Below are 9834 nucleotides of genomic sequence, written 5' to 3'. Positions count from 1 at the left end.
AGAGTGAGTTTATATTTTCATGTATTTACAAACTGCATGAATGTCATGGGTCATGTGTACCAATGATCAGGGTTTTTTGCTTATGTGCACAGTATTTGAAGTAAAGAAAGCTCTTCAAAATGTGACTGGGGGGTCTACTTGTGGGGAGATTGTCATGCTGTCTTTTAAACTGGCTCATAACTTGATTGTACCTACTTCTGTACATTTAACATTAGCCGTAGTTAGCCTCTTGCAACAACTGACATGTTTGCTAAAATGGTTCAGAATTTTAACTGGTTTATGATTCTGTTCTCTTTATGACTGTGTGGTGGGGGCTGTTTTGTATTTTTTAGGAGGAAACCCGAAAGAAACCCAAGATGACAATAGTGGAATCAGCTCAACCTGGTAGTGAACCTCTCTGTACTGTTGATGTTTAATAAGAAAATGTGCAAGTGGGGAGCAATAACACAAATGGAGGAACTAGATTTTCAACAATTATTTAAAAATTGTTTGCTGCAGAATGCAAGATAACTTTTAAAATCCAAGCTGCTTCAGTTATGCATTGTTTGTTTTGCATCATCAGGGCAATATTACTTTTTCCTAGTTTCTTTTTCTTTGGTTTTTTTTCCTTGTTTAATACCTCTGAGATATGTATGTTTAAAGAATTGATCATAAAGATCTCTACTGGGGCAAATGCACAGAGGACAGGCATGTTCACACAGGATAGAACCAATCAAGCACTTTCTCCTGGAAAGCCATCCATATTGTTTGGAATGGATGTATTTTAAGTATGAAATTCAGAATATCTATGTACAGGTTGAAGCTGATATTATATATATACACATTCATATATATGTATATATAAAAGAAGTATATGTACATCTTCTTGTATGAACATGCCTAGAACTATTTTTGTGAAAAGTTTTGTTGCATTTCAGCACATAATAATATGCACTGATAAGACACTTTGGTGACAAATACAGGAAAGTGATGAGCAATGTTTCTAATGCCATAGGATTCGGCCAGTAACGCTGTTTCTTTTTGTCTTGTTTCTTGTCTCCTGCCAGGCTTAGTTATTTGAGATTAGAGGATGCAGATTTTGTATTACTTGAAAAGAACAAGAATACCTGGTAGTGTTAAGAGTAACAGGTCGGAGCTTCAAAATTACTGGGGTTTATTTTAAATGAAAAGAGTCTGTGTTAGTTTACAGATCAGTTGAACAGGGAAAATATGGCCCCACTTACATGATTAAAGTAAAAACTGTAATTTGAAAAGCTGTTTTCAAAGCTTGGAGCCAAAATGCAGCTGATGATGGTTGATAGTCTGAAAATATTTTGCCAATGACTTTCCACTCCCTTTTCCCAGCAATAAAACAATTTCTCATTTGTTTGGTGTCAGATTGCACTGACTCGATCAGTTAAGTCTTAATTAATTTGCACCACAACAGCAAAGACTTTAGGAAAAAAATCAACACAACCCTTAAGTCTGACTGCAGCAATTTAGACTTTTTTTAACAAGTTTTTGTTTTTACTTTTTTAATGACATTTTTAGTTTTTAAAGAAAGTGTGTAACTTCTGCAATGAAAATTAGAATGTAGATTTGGAATATGACATAGAGTAATAAGTAGAATTGAGACCATAACCAGTTATACTCATAAATAAGAAAATCACAAATATGCAACTACTCTAAAATACAATCCTGGCAAACAGGCAGTACTCACTGTGTCATCTGAGGCTTTATTAAGCCAAGCACAAAAGAAATGGTGTGGCTGTGTGAAAGCCCTGCTCCGTGGGTTTCGTTCTTCACACGGGGTTCTCTGGGTGACTGCAGGAACTCTTGCAACTATTTTTTGGTTTGGTCTTAAAGAACAGAGTGAGAGCCAAGCTGGGGCAGGGCTGCAGTGACTTATTCAGGAGCTGCACTGCTCCATTTTTACACTCCTACTCCTGTTGGAAATGAAAGGTCAGTTCTGTGTACCTGCTGCAGCTCCTGGTACTTACATTGACAGGGATCTGGGGGCTTGAGGGTTTTTTTTTTTCTTTTGTTTTGTTTTTGTTCTGATTTTGGTGTGGTTTTGTTTTTTAATTTACCATGTTACATACAGAGTGCTGCATTATATTGAATTTAGTGCCTACTGGATTTTAAAAATGTTGGCATCAGTATTGTAAGACCTCCTTTTAACATCACACATTACTTTGGAAATACGTGGATTTTAATTTATATTTTGAACTAGTGTTCTCTAATATTCATATAATGTTAAACAGGAGGAGTCATGGAGTCTTACCTGTTTCTGTGTTTAAGTGATATGCTTGGAGGTCTCTGCAAATATGAATCCACACAATTTTTATTATTATATTTAGCTTTTTAGTTCCATGAGTTGTAATCCTGTCACAACAGGATACGGGTAGTTGGAAGACAATATATAAACTATTATTTAAAGAAGTGGCCTGTCTAAAAAAAAAAGAAAAAAAACACAAAAAAACCACTGCCTCTGCTTTTTTTTTGTATAGCTTTAATAAATCTCCATCTTTTGAAGGGTATATAATATTGGTGCAGTAGTGACAAGCAGCGATTGCTGTTTGTCTCTTTTCATTGTTTTTATTGGGACTTTTCTGTTTTCATAAAGACAGGGCTTTTACCTTCTATGCCTAAATGTATTACTCTTAGATAGGTTTTATTTCAGCTTGTGTTTTCAGCAGAAAAATCTGTACTTGGATGGCACTGTAAAGGACAAATCACCCTGTAGATCTTTTTATTTTTCTGAAATCAGAATGTCAATGCATTTGCAGGTCACCTGCAGAATATCCATAGATGCCTCACTTACCGATTTGTTTTGATTAATTTTAAGAGATTGCTGTATTACCTCAGTCTGCCACTATCAGAATCACAAGGTGACCATTGCCCTTAATTAAAACATCCAGAGATTTCATTGTGAACCAAAGCCTAGAACGTATATTATGCATTCTAAACAAAAACAAACATAAAAAGATGGTATTAGACCTTGCTGCAGCCTTTAACTGGAGAGATGTCCAGAAAATAGCGCAATAACTGCTGGAACAAACAACGTAACTGCTGTTAATGTCATTGTGAAGTATTCTTGTGTTTTAATGTTTACTATTGTTTGGAGTGTAACAGTCTTGCATTTGCACATAAGCACGAGCTGCTGTGATAGAGGATAGACCATTGCATTAACTTCAGCTTCTGCATGAACACTTACAGTGTGATTCAAGATGTATCCTAAACTTGTCTTGTAACTCTTGTGTGTTTTCTAGGTAATCGGCTGTAAAGGTTTAGATCTGATTGTATGAATGCATAAAGCTGCTGCTTTTGTCACTGATACTTGTTATTTATCCCTTCTATATCCAGGGGAAGATGGGTATTTTTATAGGGATGGAGTGTATTTTTAAGAACTGTTCCATCCTTTGGGGATTAGACAGATTTTGCTTTGCATATTATGTGCTTCTCGACAAAAGTGTGGTATATTGACTTTAAGGATTAAATTCGTGTGCATTCAAATCTTCATGGTACTGACGGAAAACTTACTGTGACTAGTCAGATGCTACCTACTGAAACACCAGTCATCAGCTTTTTTAAACATATTTATTAGACAAAACTGAATTAGTTGGGTACTCAGAACTTTGGAGAGACTATTATGCATTAACTTAACTGTTGTATGTAAACTTCCATTCTCCTGTGATGCTGTTAGGCTTTATACAAATAATATTTGTAACGTCCAAGTATTTAAAAGCATCATGATTATCTTATTAATTCACTAAACTGTACTTTGGTTCTGGAGTGAAATTCAGGAAGTGATAGCCTCCTAACTTTGTGGGAAGAAATGTGAAGTGCAAGAAGCCATGCTGTTATTAACCAAATAAAATTATCGGTGACAGTATTTCAATGTGTATCTGAGAACATGGGAAAACAAAACAAAGTTCATCCTTATTGCCCCAGCAGGTAACAATGGTTGCTGTTTTGAGTTGTGTTGGGTGCAGTTGCTTGGTGCCAGTGCTAAATTGGTACAACTATAAAGCCTCATTTTCACTGAGCCTCTGCTTGCTTTTTTTCTGCACAATCATGTAATCCTCTGTGTTCGGTCTTTGAGTACTCCATGTGTATTTTTCAGACAATTAGTTTTGAGCAATAAAGTTTGATATTATAAAATGTGCCAGTGTGATCAGTATTATGATAGTGTAAGCATATATAGAGAAAGGAACTCTTATTCTTCAAATCCTCTAGGTATTTTTAAAGAGAAATTAGATCAGTGCAGCCTCATTGATCATGGAAATACTGGATCACTTTTTTGGTGAGGAATTGAATGTTTACATGGTTAAACACTTGGAATGAAATCAAGTTACTTTTTTTTTGAATGGGGATTTGTATTTTTACTTTAACTGTGGTAAGGCTGGAAATGTTACAACTCAAAAGTGCTGCTTTGGGTACCTGTTGGGTGCAGGTACCAAACACTGGAATGGTGTGGTATATAGCACAGCCATGGGCTGTAGGAGAATTCTTTTGTTGTTGTTATACATTTAATATGGCCTATTAGAAGTAAGTTGAGATTGAAGGTGGTCAGTCCTTCCAGCAGTGTTGCTGTGTGTTCTGTAGCAGTGAGTGCTGACTGGGAGCATCTGCTGGAGCTCAGGTGCACTGGCAGTGCAGTGTAAGGTGCTGCTGTTGGCACAGTTCAGTTCTGGCTCTCAGTTTGCAGTGGTGAGGGCCTGCCTTTAGCAAAGTCCTCTCAGCTTTAGCAGTATGGTGTGGGAAACTTACAGCCTTCATAGTCTTGTCACTGATGCTACAGTCTGAGAGTAAGACTGACTTCAGCTGTGGAAAGTGTGGCATTTTTATTAGACTGAGTTTGTTACTTCCTAATATTTAGCAAGTAAATTATTTTTGAAAGGGTTAATCTTAACTTGCATACTGAAAAAACACGGCACAGTTTTGACAGGGGTCAGAGAATGATGAAGTACTGACAGGTAGGTTCAGGTCCACGTAGCAAGATGACCTGCTCTGGGAATTGGGGCATCTATACATAAATATATGTATGTATCTAGGCAGGAAGGGAAAAGCTGGATTTGGGCTAATTGTATGTAACATCCTGTCCCTGGAAGTGTTTGAGATGAGTCTGGATGGGGCTCTGAGCAACCTGGTTGCGTGGAAGGTGTCCCTGCTCATGGCAAAGGGGTGCTTATGAGATGATCATTAAGGTCCCTTCCAACACAAACCGTTCTGGGAATCGATGATAACGAAACAATTCAAATTAGGATGATGAAATAAGTTGGAAGCATTGCAATTACTCTGTTGTGCAGAGATTTATTACCTGGATGTTACAGAAGTGATGTTACCAATGCAGTTAAAAACCAAAGTAGTTCCTATGAAGTCTCTCAGGAGTTAAGGTGAGCCCTCTCTTGGACTGCAGTCCCCATGGCCAGCAGCTGCCTGGCTCCCCTTGCTGGCTGGGCTGCCATCCATGCCCTTGGTGCCACAGGCTGCTGCTGGGATCTCACTGGCAGCAGGTGCTGCTGCTGCAGAGCTGCCATTGGCATATTCCACCCTCTCAAAGAAGATCAGTAACTCACAGTGCCTGGTCTGAGGGAACAGATCCACAGCCATGGCTCTCACGGGCCGGAACGAGGCTCCTTTCACCCTGTTGGAAGGGGCCCGGCACAGGCTTGATGGGGAAGAGAAAGAGGAGCAGGGAGAAATGAATTAATATTTTAGTACACTGCTCATCCCTGCTGCTCTTCTCAGAGAGGTTTTCCTTCCCTAAGCCTCAATTCAATTATAGGTTTATTCACTACCCCCAGTATTTCCATTATGACTTGTGTAGTGGGCAGTACCATTCCCAGCCAGCTGCTGCAGCTCCCAGCTGTGTCTGGTGAAAAGTAAGCCTCAAGGAACATGGCTTGCAAATAAAGATCTAGCAATGGGACCCCCTTCACAAAAAACATTGTTTTCTTCTTACTACATTTAGTAAGTCAATTTAATGCAAGAAACACTCACTCCACAAAGTTATTCATTGCAGCTCTGGGATTGCAGGAGACATAGATGAGCTTCTTCAGATGTTCAGCTCTTCTAAGGGCAAGAATTACCTTGGAATCTAGATGATTAAAACCACAACAGCTGTTTACTGGTTCTGTGTGCAGCAAGAGCGCCACAGAAAAATGCCAGGTTATACTCAGCATGAACAAAACTGCTGCAATGTTGCTCCCAGCTATACCTGAAGCCTCCACTTAATTTATCCCAATGGCATTTTCTTTGATTTAAACCCCTGTGAACTTACGCAGCCCTGCTCGTGGTGGATCTACAATTGTGATCAGGTTCTGAGGAGCTAAAACGTTCATCAGGGAAGGAACAATATCTTCTGCCTTCCCACAGTAAAATTCAATATTATTCAGTTCTGTAAGAAAAAGAAAAGATGTTATCAGTGTACTTGCCTAGTCAAAGCAGCTTTTGGTTCTTTACCTTGGATATTTAGTTTTGATGCCTCAGAAACACCAAATTGTTTATTAATTTAAACAATCACTGTTAGCTTCAGACCATTCAAACAACAGTAATTTGAGCATCTTCCATTATCTGGACTAAAGCAAAAGCCCACAAACACCAGCTATGTTAATGTTTTCTTTAGGAGGGTAGCTGTGGTTTCATCTTGTTTTTACACTGAAAAAAATGTTTTACTTTTCAATTTAAAAAAAAAGCTCTTCAACTGGAAAATTGATCTCATGGGCTAACAAGGTGTTTGTTTCCAAGAGCGATTAAGTGTTTAAACAGGACAAGATCACTATCAACAACATGTAATTCCAGGCTGCTTAGATAAGGTAAAGAACAACTGGCTGCAACTACTCCTTACCAAACAAAGGCTTCAGCATTTCACCTTAACTCACCATTAATCTGGGCATTTGCTTTGGCGTCCTGCACAGCTTCCTGACAGAGCTCAATTCCAATTACCTTCTTCACTCTCTGTAGAATCAAAGGAAAAATTCCCTCTGTGGTCTGTATGCGTGAATTTAACCATTTTTCATAGCATCAGCAATTGACAGGGATTTTAACTCCTACCTAGCCTGCTCAGCATAAGGGTGAGCTTTCATAATGATGTGGTAAAGCAGCTGCAGGCAGCTCAATTACAAATTAATTCAAAAAATTAAGATATAATCTGTTGCATTTCACGTACATTAGGTATTTTCTTCCCTTGTAGCCACAGTTAAAAAATAGTTTCTATCCAGGAAGAGAAATTGCCAACCTTTGCTAAAGAAATCCCAATGGTTCCTGTCCCACAGCAGATGTCCAGCACGGTGCTCTCTTGGCTCAGTTGTGCCCACTCCCCAATGGCCATGTACAACACTTCTGCAGCTTGGGTGTTCACCTGGGAAATTAAGTTTCCAATAGATCTACTTCTTCATAAACAGTAAATATGTTTTAATGAGTCTCAGTAAAGTATAAACAAATCATTATAAGCTAAAAACACATTTTAAAGTGTTGAAAGGGCAGAAATAAGTTTTGGAAAAGCAAACAAAGATTAGTAATACAAGACTCTTGAGCTGTAATTGCATGTTCAGTGTTACAAAAAGCTGCCAGGAAACAGGAGGAAAATTATAATGAACTAGTAAATAGAAATTGTCTTCAATGTGCTCCCATCAAGCTTACAGTCATTCACTGCTTTTACAGCCAAACATGACACTTCCTGCTATTTAATCACACCAAATATATAAAAGGTTAAATTTCTAGGTATGTAACATCTTGTTCCACAGCATTAATCAAGCTCCAGACCATACATGCAGATCCAGTTAAATGAGCAGCTTCACATCATCCTTACTTGAAAAAATGCATGAGGAGAAATTCTAAATTTTAGGCCAAGGAGTTCTTCATATATGTACTTATCACCAGCCACATGCTCCAAAGGCAAATCTTCTAGATTGGGAGACTTCCTGGGGGTAGGGGAGGAATGGAGAGACAAAATAGAGGGGGAATCAAAACCAAAAAAAGAAGACAAATATGTTTGCTACAATCTTTACCACAGCTGTAATCATCCTAAAACCTGCAGTGCTACATCCTAAACAGTACCATTAATCATCTGCTCTTGGAGACTCTCCTTGCCCATTAATGTCTCAGAGTGTGCAAGGACCTCCACCATCTCTAGATGAAGATGGTGTGAGCTTTGTGCTCTATGGAGGATGGGGAGATTGAAAAATTCACATAAATAGGGAAGAAAGGCAGAAGTTACTTGATAAGAACAAACATTCATCTATGGCAGTAAACACTTCTATAGCCTGACAGCCAGCAATGGCCAGTGGGTTCACCCACTGAACTCTTGCTGCCTTTACCCAGAGAATGGGAAATTTCAGGAGTGTCTTGTGGCAAAGGTGAGTAACTTAACGAAATTAGTAACAACTGCTGCTACTTCTATGAAGTAGACAAACAATGCTATGAAATTTGCAAACACCAAAAATCCAGACACCACCAAAATCCCCTAAAGCAAAGTCAACTCACTCACCTCTGTCCTTCCTCCACAAAGTACAGGGAAGTAACACCACTGCTCTTTCCCATCCCTTCTGTGAAGTATTTTGCCAGAGAGATTTTCAGGTCAGCTAGCTCTTCTTTACTCAATTTCTAAAGTTTTCATGTGAAAGAAGGGAGAATAATCATTTTAGTGACTTCAAGATATAATTTAGTGTATGCTTTACATAAGAATATTACTTGTTCATTTCCATGTATCAGATTAGTCCAAATAGAATTAGAGCAGTGAAGCAAGTTAAACCACACCAAGTAATTCTTCTATTTCTGTTTTGCATGCACAATTCATAAAATCCAATTTAAGTCGTTCTAAAGCTGAGCCTGGGCTGCCCATTACGTATCAAGTGAAATACCTGAGGGTTGAAGTAAGCAATGGCCATGATGTGGCCGTGGCGGCTGGTGCGGACCGTGAGCTGCTTCCAGTGCCCCTCGTAGGTTTCGGGGCTGTACACCGAGTAAGGAGTCGACCTGCAATGGGTAAAAGCTCGGTCACTTACACAGAGAATTCTTTCTTTGTGTAACATTAAACAGTTCATTGAATCAAAAGAAGTGATGGAAGAAATGCTGAGTACAAAAAGAGGGTACATTCATTTGTCAAACAAGGAATGACTTCCAACTAAGAACGACTGATGGAGAGTATCTCCTAAAGCAAAACAACCTGTCCCTCCTTCACTCAGTCCTCTTGCCCGTTTTAACCCATGCAAAATTACAGAGGCAAGGGGCAGCTTCTCACTGCATTCAGAGAATGCCATAACTTTTTAGAATGCTTTCATTAGCTTCTCTGCTTCACACCATGTTCAAATCTTCCATCTTCATGATTCTTACGAGGTTCTTTTTGGTGGATTTAACTGCTTTTTAAAGAATGCATCTTTTTTTCTGAAAAAGTACTCTTGCTTAAATATGAAACTTTTGGTTTATTCCTTTTTGTAGGATGATTCTTCTCATCCAAGAAAACAATGGACCTTGGTTAATTAATTCCTCCTTTCAGAAGTGTTTTTCTGAGTGCTTCTTTACAGTTAGTGGAAGAAGCTCCTGAGTAACACACACTTTTACTGCAGACTTACACATTCCTTTGCTTGCAGTGAAGCTGTGGTACCTGACCCCATCTCTGAGCAGCTGAGGAGGAGCAAGAGCAAAACTCCCCATGATGCAGGCACAAGGCAGAAACAAAGAATTGCTAAAATGTGAGACTGGTGCATCTTAGATCTCAAAGCTCAGAACAAACACGAATTAAATTTATAACTATTTTTGATTAAGATATCAAAACCTTTATGGATAACTCATTTTACTTATGCTCACCTTATGTAGTCTTGGAAAGCTTTTACTACTTTTTTGGCAATA

General features: G+C 38.6%; 2 protein-coding genes across 3 annotated transcripts in view; one reads left to right on the top strand and one right to left on the bottom strand.

Annotated features, from left to right (window-relative positions):
• The window catches only part of DGCR8 (DGCR8 microprocessor complex subunit), a 13738-nt gene extending 9594 nt beyond the window's left edge, over nt 1–4144 (top strand). The window contains exon 13 of the mRNA XM_014307218.2: nt 333–4144. Coding sequence (XP_014162693.2) covers nt 333–416 — 84 coding nt within the window. The 3' untranslated portion in view covers nt 417–4144. The remainder of the gene's footprint in view (nt 1–332) is intronic.
• Nucleotides 4145–5275: 1131 nt separating this feature from the next.
• TRMT2A (tRNA methyltransferase 2 homolog A) overlaps nt 5276–9834 on the bottom strand; it is a 5250-nt gene continuing 691 nt past the window's right edge. The window contains exons 1-9 of one of the 2 annotated variants that reach the window (XM_005421528.2): nt 9793–9834; nt 8847–8961; nt 8474–8589; nt 7796–7907; nt 7223–7345; nt 6867–6942; nt 6266–6382; nt 5986–6082; nt 5276–5653 (exon numbers count right to left, since the gene is read on the bottom strand). The exon at nt 9793–9834 is cut by the window's right edge and continues 150 nt beyond it. In XM_005421528.2, the coding sequence (XP_005421585.2) occupies nt 5374–5653; nt 5986–6082; nt 6266–6382; nt 6867–6942; nt 7223–7345; nt 7796–7907; nt 8474–8589; nt 8847–8873 (948 nt within the window). In that variant the 5' untranslated portion in view covers nt 8874–8961; nt 9793–9834 and the 3' untranslated portion in view covers nt 5276–5373. The remainder of the gene's footprint in view (nt 5654–5985; nt 6083–6265; nt 6383–6866; nt 6943–7222; nt 7346–7795; nt 7908–8473; nt 8590–8846; nt 8962–9792) is intronic. The other variant, XM_031057442.1, reaches the window with a different exon arrangement.

The sequence above is a fragment of the Geospiza fortis genome, unplaced genomic scaffold, assembly GCF_000277835.1.
Source record: "Geospiza fortis unplaced genomic scaffold, GeoFor_1.0 scaffold408, whole genome shotgun sequence".
Classification (NCBI taxonomy): Eukaryota; Metazoa; Chordata; class Aves; order Passeriformes; family Thraupidae; genus Geospiza; species Geospiza fortis.
This window is presented reverse-complemented; position numbering and strand designations above follow the sequence as displayed.